The sequence below is a fragment of the Astatotilapia calliptera genome, chromosome 8 (genome assembly GCF_964374335.1).
Source record: "Astatotilapia calliptera chromosome 8, fAstCal68.1, whole genome shotgun sequence".
Taxonomy (NCBI): Eukaryota; Metazoa; Chordata; class Actinopteri; order Cichliformes; family Cichlidae; genus Astatotilapia; species Astatotilapia calliptera.
In genome coordinates this window covers 29,144,036-29,166,054 of record NC_137429.1, presented here as the reverse complement: position 1 = coordinate 29,166,054, position 22,019 = coordinate 29,144,036, and the positions used below count along the sequence as shown (strand labels likewise).

General features: G+C 43.1%; 1 protein-coding gene across 1 annotated transcript in view; it reads left to right on the top strand.

Moving 5' to 3' along the window:
• The window catches only part of ryr2a (ryanodine receptor 2a (cardiac)), a 311,203-nt gene that overhangs the window by 85,466 nt on the left and 203,718 nt on the right, over positions 1 to 22,019 (top strand). Inside the window, exons 9-13 of the mRNA XM_026177557.2 lie at positions 6,483 to 6,557; positions 7,879 to 8,035; positions 8,178 to 8,342; positions 9,334 to 9,455; positions 21,231 to 21,414. Of these exons, the coding sequence (XP_026033342.2) occupies positions 6,483 to 6,557; positions 7,879 to 8,035; positions 8,178 to 8,342; positions 9,334 to 9,455; positions 21,231 to 21,414 (703 nt within the window). The remainder of the gene's footprint in view (positions 1 to 6,482; positions 6,558 to 7,878; positions 8,036 to 8,177; positions 8,343 to 9,333; positions 9,456 to 21,230; positions 21,415 to 22,019) is intronic.

The window sequence follows — 22,019 nt, the reverse complement described above, 5'->3', positions numbered from 1 at the left end:
CTGTGTGGCGTATGGCCGCCTGCTTGGCTCAGTGAGCTGAACCGGTGCCCAAAGTGCAGCTTCTCAGAAACAGCTGGATCAAGAGGAGAAAAAAGAGAAATGCACACATTACCCCAATTTAGCATACTGTCAATGGCTGTACAGTGTTGTTCCAATATAGTTGAGATTTCTAACTCTATATTTACAAGGATCAACACTTAGAAAACATAAGGAAGCTAAAGAAGAGGGATTACATAAGGAATGTAGGGATTAAGACTCACTGCCAATATTAATAGACTTAAAGAAGTCCAGACACTTTTCTTTCCAAGCTCCTGTGACTACGATGACCTGGATGACTGAGAACCTTCACAGACATATTGCCGTACATTTTGGGAGGAACACCCTTCAACTGGTGCGGGAGTATGAAAGGGAATCAAGGAAACTAGCGGATTATAGGAACCATCTCCGTTTCAACCTAAGATGTAGACAAAGCAGAGTTGTTCCTAAGAGCCTGCGCCTTGGATCCACTGTCAGGGGATACAGAGCAGACTTGATTCTACAGAGAGCACAAAATCACCTTTTAAGTGAAAGGATAAGACAGGTCCATTTCACCATAGATGCCCTCCAGATCAAGATCAGCCAGACCCTGCAGGAACTGGAAATCCTTCTACCCTCTCCAATTTTAGAAGAGGTTTACAAGTTTGTGGACAAGGCCCAGCGGGCCCAACACTCTAAAGGAAAAGAAAGACAACGCAGGAAATTCCACACCGTGCTTTCAAAAACACACACTCCTCATTCTGAACCAACACAACCCAGAGAAGAAAACACACCTGATGCCAGTCAGGAGAAATGGGTTAAGAACTTTTCAGACAGGATTCTCACTGAACCTGAAAAGAGAGTATTAGCCAAAGGACTCAATTTTGCCATTTCTCCACAACAGTTGCCCATAGTGGACCTCATCACAGCCACAGAATCTGCCATACGGATTAATAAATTATCACAGACAGAAGCAGAGCAAATCAGGATGAAAGTCTCAGCCACGCTCTCCAGTGCCAAAGTCCCTCCATCCAACCTCACAATACAAGAAAAGAAGGCTGTCGCTTCCCTGAGCAAAGACCACAACATCACTGTTTTACCAGCTGATAAGGGAAGATGCACCGTGGTCCTAAACACTACAGATTACCACACAAAGATCACTACTCTCCTCAGTGACAACAATACCTACGAAGCCCTAAAGCGAGACCCCACAAGCAGCTACAAAAAGAAAGTTATAGCTTGCCTTCAAGACTTTGAAAAGGACAAAATCATTGACCGCCCTACATATCATCACCTTTACCCAGGGGATGCCATACCCTGCATCTACGGACTTCCTAATCTCCACAAGGAAGCTGTCCCACTCAGACCCATAGTCAGTAGCATAAACTCAGCCACTTACAACATTGCTAAACACCTTGCTACCATCCTTGCGCCTCTCGTGGGGAACACCCCACACCACATCAAGAACTCCACCGACTTCACCGACAAGGTCCAGAAACTTACCCTGGATCCAGATGAAACCATGGTGTCCTTTGATGTAGTCTCTCTCTTCACTTGCATACCCACCACGGAGGCCGTGGAGACTGTCAGAAAATGACTACAAGAAGACAGCTCCTTGGAGGACAGGACCAACTTCACACCCGATCAGATCTGCACACTGTTAGACCTCTGCCTCACCACTACATATTTAAGTACAACGAAGGCTTTTACAGACAAAAACATGGCTGTGCCATGGGCTCCCCCGTGTCACCTATTGTAGCCAACCTTTACATGGAGGAAGTGGAAAGGAAGGCTCTTGGCTCTTTCAAAGGAAGAGTACCCAGCCACTGGTACAGATATGTGGACGACACCTGGGTCAAAATCAAGACACAAGAAGTGGAATCCTTCACTGCGCACATTAACGCTGTGGATAAAAACATCAAGTTCACCAGGGAAGACACAAAGGACAACTGTTTGCCTTTCCTGGACTGCGCTGTGCACATTGAAGAGAACGGCAAACTCAACATCGAAGTTTACCGGAAGCCCACACACACGGACCAGTACCTCCTCTTTGACTCCCATCACCCTTTGGAACACAAACTTGGAGTAATCAGGACCCTACACCACCGGGCAGAACGTGTTCCCTCTAAGCCTGAAGGAAAAAAGAAGGAACACACACATGTAAAGGAAGCACTCAAAACGTGCGGCTATCCTAAATGGGCGTTCTTAAAGTCAGCAAAGAGGCACAGAAAAGAAGATCAGACACCAGCGAGGGAGGACAGACGCAACAACATTGTCATCCCCTATGTAGCCGGCGTATCAGAGAAACTCAGGAGAGTTTTCTCCAAGCATGACATCCCAGTGTATTTCAGACCCAGCAACACACTCAGACAGAAACTGGTTCACCCGAAAGACAAAACGCCAAAACACAGACTTAACAATGTGGTGTATGCTGTACAGTGCAGCGAGGAATGCTCAGACCTCTACATTGGAGAGACCAAACAGCCACTTCACAAGCGCATGGCACAACACAGAAGAGCCACCTCCACAGGACCAGACTCAGCAGTCCATCTGCATCTAAAGGATAAAGGACACTCTTTCAAGGATGCCAATGTTCACATTTTGGACAGAGAGGACAGATGGTTTGAAAGAGGAGTGAAAGAAGCATCTACTGTATGTCCACTGTGAGCGACCATCTTTGAACAGAGGCGGTGGTTTACGACACCAACTCTCTGCCATCTATAATCCAGTTTTGAGATCCCTTCCCAGACGCCTTAACGCCCACTCACATCCTGGGCCATCTGACCTCAGGAATTCGCATGATAAGGTGGGGCCAGGTTTCACAATGAACACACCCGAAACTCTGGCTGATTGGGACCCACACCCAGTTTCCCACCTTGGCTCAGGCGATTAGAGGATCATCAGGGGGTCCTATTGTCCCTCTGTGGGGGGAAACTCCCACTAGGTTTATATCTGGGACTCTCCACCATTTGACCTTAGAACTGAAGAAGCTTCTCGGATGAGAGGTGAAACGTCTTCAAGCAACTTAAAGAAGTCCAGACGCTTTTCTTTCCAAGCTCCTGTGACTACGATGACCTGGATGACTGAGAACCTTCACAGACATTAATAGGTTTCATTTGCACCAATAAATAATATGATGACTCTGTATATTATTTATGAATAAAAAAAATGAGGGAAATAGATCAAACAATTAATATGATCTCAATCCATTAAAAAGTAATTTGGGGATTGTAATTAATGGGAAATTTTGATAATTTATTCGTTTACTCAGTCTCAAAAAATACTCTGGGCTTTCTATTTATAACTATGATAACTGACTAATAACTAAATTAATATCTAAGTTCTTTATAACAAAAGTTGTACAAGTATATAGTCTTATACATTTATTACATTAGCATATGTAGTTAAGTGAATTCATTTACAAGAGAAACTGTCACGGCGAGTAAGAAGAGCCGTGTGGAAAAGGTAAAGGAGGATCCAAACAAAAAACAAAAAAAACAAGGAGCACAAGAGTCCAGATCAGTCCAAAAACCCCACAAGAAAACAGTTCAAGAACACAGGAAAACAGATCAAAAACCAAACCAAACCAGAGCTCAACAAGAGTCCATGAAATGTTCAGGGGGTCGACCCGGAGGTTGACAGCACAAGAGCCAAAACAGTTCAGGGGGCCGGCCGTGCGGACAGCAACGGTGGTGATGGACAAACAGTTCTGGGGGCCGACCGTGCACACGGCAACGGCGGCGATGGGCAAACAGTTCTGGGGGCCATCCGTGCACACGGCAACGGTGCAGACAAAACCAATCAGGAGGCCGGCCACTTGGAAGGCAGTGGCGGCCACTGAGAAGGTCCGGAGGCCGGCCGCGAAGCCAGCGGTGGCGACGAACTCTCTCCGGAGGCTGACCTTGACGGCCATAACGCTCAACTAGAGGCCTGGAAAGCGGCTGGCAGAGGCGAGGCGGAACAGGACGAGCTGGGTCCAATGACAGTGTGGCAACCGCAGGACCAGACGAGGCAGGACCGGACGCTGAAGCTGGGCCAGGCGTGGATGAAGACACGGAGGCTCGGCCAGACGTGGATGAAGACACGGAGGCAGGACCAGGCGTGGATGAAGCTGACGAGGCAGGACCAGGCGTGGATGAAGCTGACGCTGCAGGCGTGGATGAGGCTGACACTGCAGGCATGGATGAGACTGACGCTGCAGGCGTGGATGAAGACACTGCTGCGGAACCGGACGGCAGCGTGGCGGCTGCGGAACTGGACGGCAGCGTGGCGGCTGCGGAACCGGACGGCAGCGTGGCGGCCGTGGAACCTGACAGTGGCGATGCTGCAGGCGATGATGTTGCAGGCGATGATGCTGCAGGCGATGATGCTGCAGGCGATGATGCTGCAGGCGATGATGCGGCAGGCGACGATGTGGATGCAGTAGGCAGTGATGCTGCGGATGCAGCAGGCAGTGAGGCTGCAGGCGGTGATGTGAATGCTGCAGGTGATGGCGTAGAAGTCGCAGGGGATGATTCAGCAGGTGACGGCTGAACAGACTTCCCCGTACCGTCAGCTGACATGAGGATGTGCTGGCTGGGTCCTCCAGGACCCCCAGCAGACGAGGCGTGGTGCTGGGTGGGCTTCTCGGACCCACCAGCTAACTTGGCTTGACGCTGGACGGGCGACTCGGGACCTCCAGGTGAAGGTGGAGTTCGTGGAGAATGAAGTTTTGTACCAGCGGGTGCAGTGAGTCCAATAGCCAGGGATAATTGGAAATAAGCTGCTGTAGCCTGGCTTCCAGAATGTAGAGAAATGCTTCTCCCTCATGCTCTAGCCACAGGTTGATTGATTTTGAAGCTGAGTCCGTTATGAGCTCTCGAAGCTCCGTGGGTGGGGTGAATGCCGCTGGATCCATATCTGGCTGGTCCGTACTGTCCTGGCGAGTGAGAAGAGCCGTGTTGAAAAGGTAAAGGAGGATCCAAACGCAGGCAGTTGTGAAGGTGATTTATTGAACACGAAGTATAGATAGGCAAACGGCAGAACAGAGAACTAAACTATACTGGGACAACTAAACTACTGAGCATGAACAAGAACACGAACCTGGATATAAAGGAAGGAAGACGATGGTACATGACGATGACGGCAGGGAACACACGAATGAAACATGGTGGATACACAGACGGACCAGCAACTACAAAGACAGAAGACGCAACTTAAATACCCACAGAGAAACACAGGGAGATCACACACATGTAGGGACACAGCTGGGAGTAATCAACAAGACGAGACAGAGGTAAAACTGAACACACTCACATGAGACGCAGACCTTCACAATAAAACAGGAAACAAGAGATCACTACACGAGGACGCAGACAGGACACAGAACTAAACTCACACAAAACCTGCGAACAAAAACCCCAAACCAGAATCACAGTAATATAATATATCACAAATAATCAAAACACCAGACAACCCCAAAACACTCCAACATGCAAAATAAACCAAAACATTGAAACTGACCCAGAACCGTGACAGAAACAATATAAAGTTATCATTGTCTAATATTAAAACGGTTTGATTATTTGAAACATGTAAGTCTAAGAAAATGCAGACAGCACTGTACATTCAAAGTCCAGGCAAAAGCTTTAGTTTGGAAGCAGAAATTAAAAAATTCCTTCACCAATAGTGAAATAGTTGTTGAGTTGTGCTCATCAGCAGAGACTCAGACTGACTGCATCATGTTGGTAATCTGTGTTTATTCAATGGACAGCAGTTATTTTCAAGGTTTTACCAACCTGTCTGGAAGTGATTGCAGTCAATCCAAGCTCCACAGATCCACCAGTGCAACTACCTTGTGAGTGAAAGTGGTCTACAGAGGTTGAGGGTGTTGCATGCTTAACCTCTGCGCAAGCAGTTGGAATGACTGGAACAAACAGAAAAACAAAAACCCAAATCGGTGCTGGGAAGCCACTATTTTTCTCCCAGTAGTCTAGCGTGACTGGGCCATTATATAGGGATGATGGTAAGCTGAACTAATGCTGTGCTATATCCCACTGGACGGCTCTAAAAGAACACACGTAGTTTCCAAGTCTTATTTCAAAAGACGCCTCTCCAGTCAACATTTTTTGTTCTGCCTACCTTCAGCTTTCTTTACCCACCAGTTGGGGCCATTACACATATAATACTCAGTTTGTCTGGTTCTGCTTGGAGGGACAGAATGTAACAAGTCCCTTTACTGACAGAGAGCTTTGACTAAGATGAATAAGACTATTAATAATTATAGTTTTAAGAAGTTCCCAAAGGAGACTGCCAAGCTGTTAAACAATGAGGCTCAAAGTGACTGTGCTCCCATCTGACTAACTGCTGGGGTTTATTATGAGACTGTATAATCAGGTTAAATACTTATGAATCTTCTTTGCAAATATAACAGCACTGTTGGGAGATTTGTTAAAACAGATTTGCAATTCTGTCATTCGTTTCTCCAGGACAGTGCATTACGAAGGCGGAGCCGTGTCCTGTCATGCCAGGTCACTGTGGAGGCTGGAGACACTGCGAGTCGTGTGAGTATAAACAACATACATGTGCTCTGCATACGTTTACAAACAGGTTAATGCAAAATAAAAACACATGTAAAACACATACAAAACCCAATGTAATACTAGTGTCAGTCACAAGACACGATAAAGGAAGACAAAGGAAAGTTGTGATAGTTGCGTCAGGCGGAGAGATTGAGCTGGAAAGGGTGTGCAGCAGGTTAGATAGAAACATGTTAACAAGTGAAGAGACTGTGTTGAGAAGATGAAAACAGTATTTAAGGAACTGATGAATGTAGGAAATAAGAGAGAGAGAGATGGATTGAGGAGAGCTAGTGAATCAGGAAGTGCAGAGGCTTAGAAAGGAGGGAGTGAGGGCAGTTGATTCAGATGACATACCTGTGGCAGCATGGAGACGTGTAGGAGAGAGGGAAGTAAACTTTTTAACCAGACTGTTAAACACAGTTTTGGAGAGTGAGAGGATATACTGGTGAGCCATAAGATGAATGCATGTGAAAGAGCTGTTGAAACTAGGTTAAGAAGAAAGGTGATGATCAGTGAGCAGCAATATGGTTGCAAGCTGAGAAAGAGCACTACAGACGGGATATTAGCTTTGAGAGTGTAGATAGAGAAGTGTGGAGAAGGTCAGATGGAATTACACCTTCTCTTTGTGGATCCAGACAAAGCATATGATAAGGAGCTAAGTGAGAAACTGTGGTAGTGTATGAGGAACTCAAGAATGGCAGGGAAGACTTTGCCAAAAGTATTCACTGGTCTGCCTTTGCACACATATGAACTTAAATGATACGCATGTGCAGGCTATGCAAAGATGCCCCTCAGACAATCCAACACATGACTGCAGGGTGCAAGATGCTAGCAGGCAGGACATACATGGAATGCCATAATGCCATAAAAGTGGCTGGCATCGTATCCAGGAACATCTGTGCTGAATGTGGCCTGGAAGTCCAGAGGTCAAAAAGGGATCATCCCAGATCCTGTGGGTCTTCCAGATACAGACAAACTGGTGATGACTAAGAAACTGTCCACAGTGGTGGACAAGCAGGTGTGTGGGGACACCTGTCACTCACAGTGGCAACTTTAACCACTGACATGTTGGAAATGTAATAATTTATTTCAACATATGTATATGTATGTAAAAAAAGAAATGTTTACATTATATGTTATATTTAGTATTTCGATCTATGGTTCAATGACTAAATAATACTGTATAGTGCAGGTTTAAAGGCACTGAAACCATTGATGTTCTGTATGTCTAATTCCTCATAACATGCACTATTAAATCAGTCAGGTTCCTTGACTTTTTTTGGATTTCTGTCAATATGTCCAGGTGGAGTGGGAGTCATATCCGTTGGGGTCAGCCATTCAGACTGAGACATGTGACCACAGGGAAGTATCTGAGCATGGTAGAAGACAAGTCTCTGTTGCTGATGGACAAAGAGAAAGCTGATGTCAAGTCTACAGCCTTCTGCTTCAGGTCTTCCAAGGTATAGAGTTAGTGACATCAGTAGCAGTGCTGTCTGTGAAGGCCATAATCTATGAAATCATTGTGTTTTGAATGAAGGAAATTCTCTGTGTTTTTATAGGCTCACTTGTCTAAGTGAATTTTCCTCTTTGTTTCTCCTTCAGGAAAAGCTGGACCTGGGTGTGAGGAAGGACGTGGATGGGATGGGGACTCCTGACATAAAGTATGGTGACTCTGTGTGTTACATTCAACATGTTGACACCTGTCTGTGGCTTACTTACCAGACTGTTGATGCCAAGTGTGCACGCATGGGTGGAGTACAGAGAAAGGTACCATATTGCACCAAACCATAACTTCACCTATTACAACTTTATAAATACTTGTGTCTGTAAATATGGTCCATGGTGAGGTTGTGGACTTTCATTATGCTAGAGTTAACGTAAAATTAAGATGAATGTAAAATTCATGCACTTCTTGCACAGTCAGAATGGGGAAAAGTTTTTCAATTAAAAAGGGGGATGAGCTGTGTTTTCATCGACCCAATAGCGTTGGATTTACCTCAGATACTTTGAATCTGCTGCATTATTTGGACAATGACACCATTTTTAAATGTTATTAGTTTTTACTTTTTGTACACAACCACATTAGATTTTAAATCAAACATTTCAAATGTAATTGAAGTGAAAATTTCAGGCTTAATTTATTAACACCATTGTAATAAAAATATTTGTGGGTCTTTCACTAACTGCAAATGAAGCTGACTTGGTGACTGACTTGACCAATGAAGAATATCTATCTTTGTCTTCTTCTTTCTTGGGTTGCCTTTGCAGTATGTGTTTGGCCATTAGCCATTTACTCTGCTGTACAAGCAGTTTTGTGGTATTTGGCTGAATCTGTGCAGAGTAGACACCTCTGCACTTCAGAAATCATTCTGATTCTTGTGTCATACCATCAAGAAACATTGTTGACATGGTTCCACTGACAGCCAACGCAGAGGGAAACCTTGAAAAATTAACAACACATAATAACAACATATAAGTATTTATATGTTTAACATATTAGTCCGGGTCTCTGTGGCAATAGTTAGTGAAAATGAAAGAACTGTCACTAATTCTAAAAGCTGCTGGATGCTGTAAAAGACTTTACTTTTTTCACTAATGGAACTGTTTTTGTGCAAATTTCCTATAAATATTCTGAAGATTCCTCATGTATCCAATCAATGCATCACCCATCAACTGCAAAGCAACTTCCTCTGTTACTGAGCAATCTTAATACATTTCTGAATCTGCTGAACCTGGAGAAACTTTGTTTCTTATTTAGGCAATCATGCACCATGAGGGGCACATGGACGATGGGCTAACACTATCGCGATCACAGCACGAAGAGAGCCGCACTGCAAGGGTCATCCGCAGTACTGTCTTCCTGTTCAACTGCTTCATCAGGTGCAGCGAGTAGTGATTTTCAAGTATGCATGTTACACTTGCCTGTAAGTTACTGTGGCATCATTATAAAGAGAAAAATGGAAATCACTGGGTTGAATAACAATCAATCAATCAATCAATCAATCAAAGCTTCATTCGCCACATGCAGGTTGCCCTGCAGTGAAATGGGACCCCCCCCCCCCCCCCGATCTTACACACACAACACAGACATTACATGGGGATACAAGTCAGAGATCGGTAGCGTTACAGAAAAACACTGAAATGTACACTACAATGGGAAAGTACAAGAGGAAAAAAAGAGACCTCTACTCATGCTGTGCTTCCATGGTAGGACAGCATGAGAACAGGAAACAAAAAAAAACAAAACAGCACCAACATGAATAACATTAATATGTAGAAGGTCTATAACTTTTTAACTTCAAATCTTACCTCAGTTGTGAAACTCAGGTAAGGTTTTGTGAAACTGTTTTCACCGTGAACTGTTTTACTTTGTATTCGTATATCAATTACTCCCAAATACAACATTTGTTGTCACATTTAGACAACATATTCAAATGAGAAAAAGTGCAATAAGATGACAAAGTTCAGTTCATTTGTAAAAATTTATAGGACAGTGGTGACAAATTCATTTTCACAAAGGGCCAAACTAGGAAATAAGAATCAAATTAAGGGCTTAACATAGAGTACTGTCCAAAAGTCCTGAGCCACGTCTCATTTCTTTATGTTTTGCTTTGAAAATGGAAAATTTGTGTAGCGTCGTACAGTTTGCACTAGCACTGGGTAATTTGCCATCAGGTGGCAGAGGAGCCTACATTACACTGCTCACCCTCTGTAATGTATAATGTGTAGCCCAAAGGTGCACAATGAAAGCTCATGTTTGAAACACTAACGTAGAGTGTGATGTGACTGCAAATGTGGTCACATTACACTCTGATGTAAAAATCAATCCAACAATCTCTCATGATTAGTGTATTATTATTATTATTATTATTTTTTTTTTTTTTGCCTGTCCTGTTTGGCTCTTTTGCCATCAGAATTCTTGTCTAAAGGCAAAGAAAGATGCCCAACGGATTTACTTTACCAAATTGACCATCCCAGCCTTGCCGTAATGGTCCATTTGATTCACCTTTTATTGTTTATTTTATTTTCACTTACTGAATACGGGACAGACTTGACTGGGGGAAAGAAGGGGAGAAAGAAAGAGGGAAAGGGAAACAGCTGAGAAGACGGACGGGGGAGAAGGGCAAAAGACAAAAACCAACAGAATGATCAGAAAAAAAAATGCATATATCGATCACCTGGATCACCTGCTGAGAAAGAAAAAAGAAAGCAAGCAGAAGAGAACAAGAGTAATAGAATAAACAACATCACAATGATATATGGGAATATGACAGTAAATACTAAATATTAAACATTATTGTGCAGCACATAAGATCAACAGAACACAGTGTGCTTTGAGGTAGGAGCCAAAAAGGGTGTAGTTTGTGGGTGTGATCACCTGTGTGTACACCTGTGAGCATGGACGCGCTTGTTTTTAAAAGGTTCCTTCATGTAATGATCTGCTAGAGGGTGTGGGGGGGCCACAGCCCCGTCCTCCAGGGCATGAAGCAGGTATGGAGGAGATCAAAACTCCAGACATCCAGAGGCCCCCAGAACACAAGAGACCAAGGAAGACCACCAGAGGGGCAGCCGCGCCACTGTCCCGGAAAGAGCTGAGGAGAGTCCCAGATGAGGGCTCACTCAGCAGCCGCGGAGCAGAAGCCAGGGGGGGTTGCAGTGACGCGCCCGTGAGCTCCGCCGGCAGCCAGCCGTGCCTGAGTGACCTCCGAAGTGGCCCGAGCGAGCCCCAGGCTCCAGGCCCCGATAAGCGGCCGCCAAGGAGTGAGCCGGTGTGTACCCGGACGCCCATCCCCGGACACAAAGAACCACCAACGCACCGATGTCTGAGGGCGTCTGCCACTGGCAGGGGAAGTGGTGGTGGGTGGAGATAGGCCTCCAAACCTTGGAGGGCCTGAGATGTCCCCAGAGAGGTGGCGTCTGATACCCAACCTGACATATAGACACAGACATACAGGCACACACAGATACAAACATCCATTCCCACCCTCATGCTCTCATATGCACTTACTCCACACTCAACCAACGTGGAGACAGACATAGAGAGACGCTGTGCACACGATCATGATTAGTGTATTAGTGTATTTCGATCTTGTTTACACAAACATTCTCATTCTGCACCCAGCGAGGCCCCTCCCCCATCTCGCATATTCTGGCCACTTGTCTGTTACAGACTGCTCGTCAGACGTTGCAAACTGGTTCTGAGACAGGTGAGAACCTGGCCTGCTGGAGCTCTCTCTGCTCTTCAGGACTGTTTTGAGCACACTGACTGGGACATGTTCAGGGAGGCTGGTACAAATAGCGATTGCACCAACTTGGAGGAGTACACATCATCTGTGACCAGCAACATTGCAAGTGGATTGATCATGTCACTGACTTCATCACTATCATAATACCAGACCAGAAAATGTGGACCACTGCAGAGGTGCGTGTGCTGTTAAAGACTCGAGACTCCGCCTTCAAAACAGGTGACAAGGTGGCCCGGGGAACAGTGAGGGCCAAACTGCCTCGAGCCATCAGAGCAGCGAAATGCGCGCATGGCTGAAGAATCCACAGCCACTTCCAGGACAGTGGTGATACGCGGCGCATGTGGCAGGGCATCCAGGGCATCACCAACTACAGGTAGACGACACCTGCCTGTGATAGTGACGCCTCCCTACCAGATGCACTGAGCAACTTCTATGCACGGTTTGATGCTCAGAACAGCGTGATGGTGAGGAAGATCACCCCACCTCACAACGACCAGGTTCTGACCTCGTCTGATGTGAGAACTCTTCAAAGAGTTAACCCATGGAAGACTGCTGGTCCAGATAACATCCCTGGAAGAGTGCTCAGAGAATGTGCAGACCAGCTGCTAGATGTCCTCACTGACATCTTCAACCTCTCTCATAGCACTGCTTTCATTCCAACGTGCCTCAAGGCCACCACCATCGTTCCTGTGCCAAAGAAGTCCTCAGTGTACTGCCTCAATAACTACCGTCCTGTTGCACTCACACCCATCATGATGAAGTGTTTCGAGAGACTTGTCATAAGGCACATTAGGACCCAGCTGCCACCCACATTGGACCCACTGCAGTTCACCTATTGTCCCACCTGATCAACAGATGATGCCATCGCCACCACCCTATATCTCGCCCTCACCCAACTGGAAAACAAAGACACATATGTGTGGATGCTGTACATAAATTTCAGTTCAGCATTCAGCACAATCATTCCTCAGCACCTGACTGGAAAACTGAGCCCGTTGGGCCTGAACACCCCCCTCTGCAACTGGATCCTGGACTTTCTGACAGAGAGACCTCAGACAGTCCATCTCCAGCACCACCACACTGAGCACTGGAGCCCCTCAGAGCTGTGTGCTCAGCCCACTGCTGTTTCCTCTGCTGACATGTCACTGTGCAGCAATGCACAGTTGGAACCACATCATCAAGTTTGCCAATGACACGACTGTGATGGGTCTCATCAGCACGAGCGACGAGTCAGCATACAGAGAGGAAGTGTGACAGCTAACGGACTGGTGTAGAGTCAACAACCTGTCTCTGAATGTGGAGAAAACAAAAGAGATAATTGTTGACCTTAGGAGAGCACAGAGAAATCACTGTCCTCTTAACATCGATGGATCCGAGGTCATCAAGAGCACCATATTCCTTGGTGTCCACCTGGCGGAGAACCTCTCCTGGTCCCTCAAAACCAGCTCCTTAACCAAGAAGGCCCAACAGCGTCTCTACTTCCTGTGGAAGCTGATAAAAGCCCATTTCCCATCATCCATTCTCACCATGTTCTACAGAGGGACTATAGAGAGCGTCCTGAGCACCTGCATCTGCAGTTTTTTTTAAGGGTTTACTGCACACCATGTTGAAATATGTCAAGTTTTCAGCTAAGACCTCTTTTAAAATTGCCTTGTTGGTCCAAAAACACTATTTAATGTCTGTCAAACTGTCTGATCTTTGGCGTTTTTCATAGATTCAACTAAAGAAATGGAACCAAATATCACAAAATTTGTTTTGCAAACATACAGTTGAAATTTGTTAGTTGCCTGTTATGTACAGAAATAATACTGGGTCATTTTTTGAGTTTGATGCCTTTTTTATTCTTAAGTGATTTATAGGACAGTGTTAAGTGGATTAAGAAACAACTTTCCTCTGAAACTGGTGAGTTACAAGTTGAATGAAAAAGGTTCGGTTACTGTGGTGACTACCATCTGGTTACACCATGTGTCTTAGATTGTTAGGCCCAAGTACAATAACATAAGTTTTATCTGGATTCAGAAGCAGAAAATTAGAGGTCATCCAGGTCTTTATGTCTTCAGGACATTTTAAGTAATTGGTGCATGTTTACTGGTGTCATGGATAGATCAAGCTAGCTCTGTGGAAGTAATTAAGACTCCCCATATCCATGAACAAATTGTAGTCTATTAGATAGATATGATTCGAATCACTGCAGCGGAGTACCTTTAATACTTACAGCATGCTCAAATCACAGTAAATTATTATCGTCGACAGTGTTGAACCCTGCACTGAGGCCTAGAGGGACAAGCACAGAGATGAGTTCACTGTCACAAGAAGATCATTTGGCTTGTGGTGCATAGTCCATGAATAGAGATAGGTTGATCATATTTAAGATTGAAGCATTAAGTGGGAGGACTTTTTAAAGGAGGCTTGTAGGAATGGGGTCTAAAAGACAAGAAGTAATTGTTTAAGTTAACTCAAAAAGATCATTTGGAGAAAAAGAGTCTAAATAATGGATGAAGTCATTAATAGTTAAGGTTAAAGGAATTCTTGGTCCAACAGAGTTCTAACTTTTTGTCAGCCTGGCTACAGTGCTGAAGAGAAACCTAGAGTTGTCCTTATTTTCTTCTATCAGTGATGAATAGTAACATATTCTAGCTTTAAAAGAGGGCTTTTTAAAAAATAGAGCAACAAAGTATTTCTCCAGGCTAAATGATGATCTTCTAAATTAGTGAGACGCCATTCCCTCTCCTGTTTATGAGTTATTTGCTTTAAGGTGCGTGTTTGAGAATTATACCAGGGAGTCAAGTACTTCTGATTTGAGGCTTTCTTTTACAGAGAATCCATAGTATTCAGATACAACAAACAGAACAGTTTTTTCATTTCAGGCTTTCAACTTTTTGAATTATAACTAGGGATGGGTATCGAAAACTGGTTCTTGTTGAGAACCGGTTCCCACTGTTTCAATCCCTTGGAATTGTTTGCCATTTTTGCAAACGATACCCTGACGTCATCACGTTGCGGAGTGTCATTTACCTGGCAGGAAACACGGCGGCTCAAACGCTCAAAAGTTTGATTATACTTTACGAGAATGGATGACAACAGGGCAACTTGCAGTACTTGCAAAGTAGATATTTCATTTAAGGGAGGAAACACTACGAATATGCGAAAGCATTTGCTCACAAAACACGTGATAACCTTGAATGTCATGTTTTTAATTCCGCTCCGGACTCGTGAATCTCAACCCAGCAGCAGCGGTAACGTTTGCACGTCCTCTCCCGTTAATGCGGCAGGTAAATAATCAACTAACAGTGCATATTATGTTAGCGCGATCTGCCTTATTACAAAACCTGCCATTACTGTGCGTTTAGGTGACCATGATGAGAGAGACAGAGTCTGGCTGGCTCAGACTGGCAGTTCTCGCTGCAGTCTACCGGTAGCATCTCCTTTCTAGTGATGCGCGAATCATGAACGAATCGTTCAATACTCGAGAATCACTTTACTGACTCATGAATCATGATTCACAAGCCCAACTGACTCACTGACTCATCCCTGTTGCTGTTAGCAGCAATATATCTAGCTTATAATTAAAATTGTGGAGAAAAACACAACATCCAGTATCGTAACAAAAACATTTTTGCTCTGAAGAAGAAGTTCACATCAAGACAATAGCTCCTCGGTTCACAGTAGCATCGCTCTGCTAACATGCTAACAGCACATTTGAGCTACTCACCCCCTCCCTTCTGTGCTGAATCATAGAGCGAACGAATCACTCACTCACTCACTAACCCCCTCCCTCCTGTGCTGAATCGTAAGCCTAAGCGAATCACTCAGGACTCACTAACCCCCTCCCTCCTCTGCTGAATCGTCAGCGTAAGCGAATCACTCAGGATTAACTAACCCCCTCCCTCCTGTGCTGAATCATAGAGCGAACAAATCCCTCACTCACTCACTCACTCACTCACCCCCTCCCTCCTGGCTCACAGCTCCTTCTTCTTCTTGGTTGGCAACCAATGTTAAGGCACATTACCGCCCCCTGGCTCACAGCTCAGTGGACATTTAGATGAGAAAATATATATTTGACACATTTAAGGAAAATACTAATAAAATAAAAATAAACAAAATAAATGTTTATTAAGCAATTTTGATAGGAAATTTCTTAATTTTAGAAATGTTTTTGCTCTTTTTTGCTCTATAAAATAGTTGTTTTCTTTTAGAATCATTCATCTTAGCAGGGGAATTTACATGAAAAGAGAAACAAATTAAGTTTGAGTGAAAATGTAAATTTTTTGAACTCTCTGGTCAACTGACTCAGTGAATCAAATGACCCAAAAATCCGATTCACTTTGGTGAGTGACTCATTAAAACTCGATTCAGTAAAAAGAATCAAATTTACCATCACTACTCCTTTCAGGCCAGGATAGACGAATGTCACCGAGCAGTGATTAAGTTTGTGGTAAAAGGCTTGCACCATTTGCCACAGCAGATCCCCCCGATTTTTGGTAAGTGAATGTGTTTAATTGTAGGCAGGGACATTACTGGATATTCTTGTGTAATTGCTACAGAATAATTTATGTTATACTTTGTTATTGCTACAGAAGAATATTTATTTTATTATTTTACATTTGCAATTTTTTTTCCTGGGGACCCTGTGACACCCCATTGAAGAGCCGTAGGCTGTGGATCTCTTAAGATCTCACTGCTGGGTTTGTAAGGCCATGTTTGTCATGAACCGAAGTTCAGCGCACAAGCTGGACCCAGAAGCAGAGCCAACACACACAGGAGTACGAGAAAATAAACTTCATTTTAACTGAAGGTGTCCCGGGAGGGTAGAAGGAAAACACGTGTGAAACTAGAGAAACCAAGGGACCGGGAGATGAGTCGCGCAGGAACGCCGAAAACGGGACTGTGGGAGGCTGCAACAGAAAAAGGAAAAGAATTATTGGGGCGCGGGGAAATAGCAGCATACGTGGGGGTGGGCGTGGGCATCCCATCAGCTCCTCGGACGGCGGGCCGCGGACCATGACAATGTTACTCCTAAATTTCTATCTTGTTCAAAGAGAAGATATAAAACAAAGTTCTAAGCTATTCGACCTTTTTAAAAAAGAATCGCTAAGAGAATCGATAAAGAATCTAATCGTTAAACAGAATCGAAAATGGAATCGGAATCGTGAAAATCTTATCAATATCCATCCCTAATTATAACTCTGTTGTTCTGTGGTTGATTAATAAGCTGGAGTTGATGATTGCTGCTACTCCCCCTCCTGGTGTTGATTCACTTAAGCTGACAAAATCATCCTGCAGTAACAAACTTTTTGTAAGGCGGAATAAATCAATGTTATTTATTAACAGGGTTTTAGAAGAGAGAGACCTAATGTTTGATAACCAACATTTGTATTTATACAGGACAAAAGTCATAAAGTGCTTTACAATACAAAGTAAAATGCAAGAATTAAAACAGTTTAAATTCATAAAACTAAATAAAGCCAATCCTACACAATTCCACTTGCTTCTTTTAGAAGCTTTCAACACTTTCCATAGATCGTGAGTCCAATGGAAGCAAGTTTTGAAACCTGGTGTCCCGGGTGTCTACAACTCCAAAAGCACAGTCTCCTCTTCTCTGTAACTTAGACAAACAGCCAACAACAAGTGATCAGCTGATCTCAGAGACATGGCAGTTACCTATGAATGAAGAAATTTACTAATATAGTGATGTATCTGACCATGAACGGCTCTGAAAATGATCACCAGAACTTTAAGAGAAGCTATTGTAAAAAACATCTGATTTTTCTATCGATTAAAAAAAAAGATAAAGTAAAAGGGATGTTCATTTAATGGAAAATGTTAAAAACCAATAACAGGCAGCTTAAACCATTTATCATATTCTTCATATTCTTTAATGTTAAATTGTGCTGCTTTAATGTCACATTGTGCATTATCAATGAAGAAAAAAAACACTTTAAAATAAACCGGTGTTAAATATGATATGAAAACATGTTACTACGTTCATGTTAATGTGTTACTAAAATGATGAATTAACATCTGAAAACCTAATAAATTGCAACTGAAAAGTGCGGTGCATTGTGCTGTTTGACAACTTATGACGACCGCTTCGATAAAAGTTAAAATCTAAAATAACAGAATAATATATCATCCAGCCATTTTCTTCCGCATATCTGAAGTCAGGTCGGTTTATAATACAGCTCTGTATCACTTTTAAGATAAAAGTCTAGATGTTAAGTCTTTTTACACTCTCTCAGATGAGAGATAAGCCAGGTCCACTTCAATCCTTTTCAATCCCACCTCTCTCGACAGTACCTTGTATGTAACTGTTGATTTTCTCTATGCAATATTGGACCAGTGTAAAGAAAATTATATCCAGAGCGAGAACTGAAGAAATTATTCATATTGCATTTTATTAACAAAGAAGTAGAAATTTGTGATTTACTTTTTTGGGCATAGAATTTTGTTTTGCAAATTTTCACTTGTCTTAGTATACCTGACAGAACAACTGCACTGAAAGTTGATTTAAGATACACAAAACAATCAATATAAAGTTGTATTAACTTATTTGTTCCTCCCTGATTTATTTTGGTGTAATACATTTACCTGTTTCATAAAATGTAAATAGAGCCTAAGTAAATGTAAAATGTATTTTATTTTTCTTTTACAACTCTTTTGTAATTAAGTAAAATTAAAAGAAACGGGCCCACACCTGGGGGGGCTTGATATGTTCCAAGAGAATGAGACACAGACACTAATATGTGTTTCCACCATCATGCACACATATACAAAGACTCACGCACTCACCCAACATGGAGACACACAAAAATGAACGTGGTACACTAAGACCCCATGCCTCACTCCGCCCACCCATATGTGGTGTTGATGCATGCTGTTCTAAAATGCATTTTAAGCAGGCGAGTAGCATGGTGCCAAAAACCTTCTGCCAGACAACACTTGGTGTCAGCACGGCCCCTCCCTAGAACACATATTGTCTACATATATTTAAAAATGAGAGGTGGGCACCAGCACCAGAGGTGAGGCTGAATAAACAGACCGTCCTCTGGACGCCCTTCAGTGTGCCAAACCCCCGAGGCCCAATATGAATGTGTAATGAGAGTGTAAGTAATACAAATGTCTAAGTTGTGGAATAAAACTGAGGCGCAGGTGGCCAGGAGGGGACAGAGGAGGAATGTCTCCCCTACACCTCAGTAACACACCTGTGCCTCAATGGAGGATCCAAGGAAGGAGGGAGGCAACTGGGGATGGGGAGGGGGGGGGATCTACCAAGGGCAGGGGCCCCAGGCCCAACCACACCCACCCCAACATTCAGTCATACACTGCATAGGACAATAGACACTGAGGCTGAGTTCATCCTCCACCTCTGCTACATCTTCTCCACCTGCAGAGTGGACTCCTCAAGAGCAGAGGCCACCAGCAAAAGATGGTAAAAACCTTGATTCATTAACCTGTATAGAGCACTCTATGTTGTATTTTGTATTGTATTAATTGTAGACATTGGGATGTCATTTCATGTTATTTCTAATCTATTTAAAATCTTTTAAACATATCTGAGACCAGAGACTTTGGTCTAAGCTGACTGATAAATCTGCCTCCCATTTTGCAATAGGAGGGCATATTGATTCATCTATTTTGGAGAGTGTCCAGTATATTTTAGACAACTGACCATCATCTTTGTAACAATGGTATAAGATTCAGAATTCGGAGTGTAAACTGGAATCATGCATTCAGTGGGTTAAGGGATTGGAGACTACAGGGACTGTGGGATTTGACTCCACTCTGGAAATCAAGAAGAAAAAGCCACAGGATGCTGGAGAAGGAAGAATATTGCAACGAGTGCAGGGAGAAGTTGAAATAGGTTCTGGGTGATAGGGAAGAGTTACCAAATGACTGGGAAAGTAAGGCTGAAGTGCTGAGGGGAACTGCCAAGATGATAAGTATGTTAAGAACCTACACATTGGACGCATAGACAAATGCTTTGTCACATGTTCATTCAACGTAGTCAGTAGACATTTGAATAGAATCTTGGTACAAGTAGAAGTTCAGCCCTACATCAGTTAAGTAGAATGTTGTTCCTGGCTGTTATGGACCCACCAGTTACTATAATACCATCTGGGACCACAGCTATCGAGGAGAATGTTCACCTGTGGATTACTGTCAGTCATGTTGTTGAGATCAGGTTTCTGTGAGACTTGGACGATCTGTTGCTCTTCTTCTTTTTGTACGTGAAAACAACAAGCCGAGCTGGATTTACAGAGTCTCCAAACCCCTCTCCACCCCTCTGTAACAGTGTTGTCATTTAATGCAATTTGTTTTATACTTTATGGGGCTATTATATGCTGAATGTGTATTTTTACAATATCAGGTCTACTTATAAGACATTTCAATTGATGCCCTACATCTTAACCCTCTCAAGGCAGGCGTTGCCGATTTGCAACAGTTAAAAACTAACAACCCGATTACCCCACATACATATTTTTTTTGTTTTTTTTGTTTTTTTTTACTCAGAAGTACGACTGCAGGACTTGGTTGTGCATTAGCAACAAAAAGTTTAATTTGAGCCTGAGAGGGTTAAACAATAATTCCAGAAAATGAGTTTGAGCTGTACTACATCAAAGAAAAACACAGCACAAAGGACGTGTTAACGAATGATCAGCTCACACTGACAAGCTTGTCACGGTCAACTAACCCCGAAACAGCCTTAACACAGACTCTGCAACCCCATAGGATTACTAATCTGATTAGACAGCTGAGAGATTTCTTTTCCAACCCCTCAGTCTCTCGTGTGTGAGGTTTCAGTCAGACATGTCACTTGGTCATGCTTTGATGTCTGTTTCAAAAAGCTAACACGGTGAATATGCTCAGTGTAAAGCTCCACAATGGGACTTTGCCAACTAGTTGATGTCACGATGGCCAAAACCATATTTAAACATTTTTTCTTTATTGTTTGTCAGCTGTAATCCACAGACATATCGTCACACTGAGAAAAACCCACCTGTATTAACATGCTTCATTCCATTTTCATCCAAATCAATAAAGGTCTGACTTCTGGATCCTTGTGAACGACTCTTCTTCCAAGTCTTCCTCTCTTTTCATTTTGGGAATTGAGATAATCTTTAAAATTGCAGGTTAATTTCTGGGGTCATCTAGAAGACAAGGATGCAAAAAATGAAGGAATCCTTCAGACAATCTTTCTGTCTTTCTGTGTTTATGACTTCAACACAAGAGAAACATCAAATCAGTGATTAGGCTGAGGAGAGGGATCGGCACATTTTAGTTTCTTTCTCATTTGCATCTACATTCACACTCTTGCAGCAGAACATGCTAAACTTGCGTAACACAAGGTGACATTTTCCGCTTCTCTAGTTTATAGCATGACTGACATCCTCCATTCTGTATTTCCCAGGGGTCTGGACATACTAAGAAAGAAAGGAAGGAGCTTTACTTTGGATCTGCCAATAGACTCAGTTAGCCTGAGCCTCCAGGATCTAATAGGTTATTTCCAACCGCCTGGAGATCACCTAGAACATGAAGACAAACAGAACCGACTGCGAGCTCTGAAGAACCGTCAGAACCTCTTTCAGGAAGAGGTAGGGTGCACTTGGACATATGTGTGTTTACAAACTAACTTCAGATCATTTTTAACAGTTTTTGCTTCCAATTTTAAAGATTTAGTCTAATATATTTATATATTCTGCCTCAGTACATACATACAGTACATCCACCCCCAGTGAATTTTGTAGTGGTTTATTTCTAATGATGGAACATGTTGGAATATTTAATGTCTAAAATGTTATTTTAAGAAGAAAAAGAAAAGATGAATCAATTACTTTACTGTATACACGAATTGTTTTCTTTTAATGACACAATCCATGTCTGTGAAACTGTTGCTCAAAGAACTGCCAATTATATCATGTTTGCTTTCACATTGTGTCCATAGTGGCTGAAAATATTCACAGTGGCCCAAACCATTTCTCTACTAACTTGTAAACATGCGTTTTGCTCCTGTTTACTTGGAGAGAAATTGACACACTTCGAGCTTCCAGTGGCCATTAGAGGAAATGCAGTTTTTTTGGCACGTCTGTGTTTTTCAACTCAGATATTAGCTTGGTCACATTATCTATATCCAAATCCATAGAATGATTTAACGGCATTCAATTTGCTTTTATTTCCTAACTTTTCTGTGACTACACTC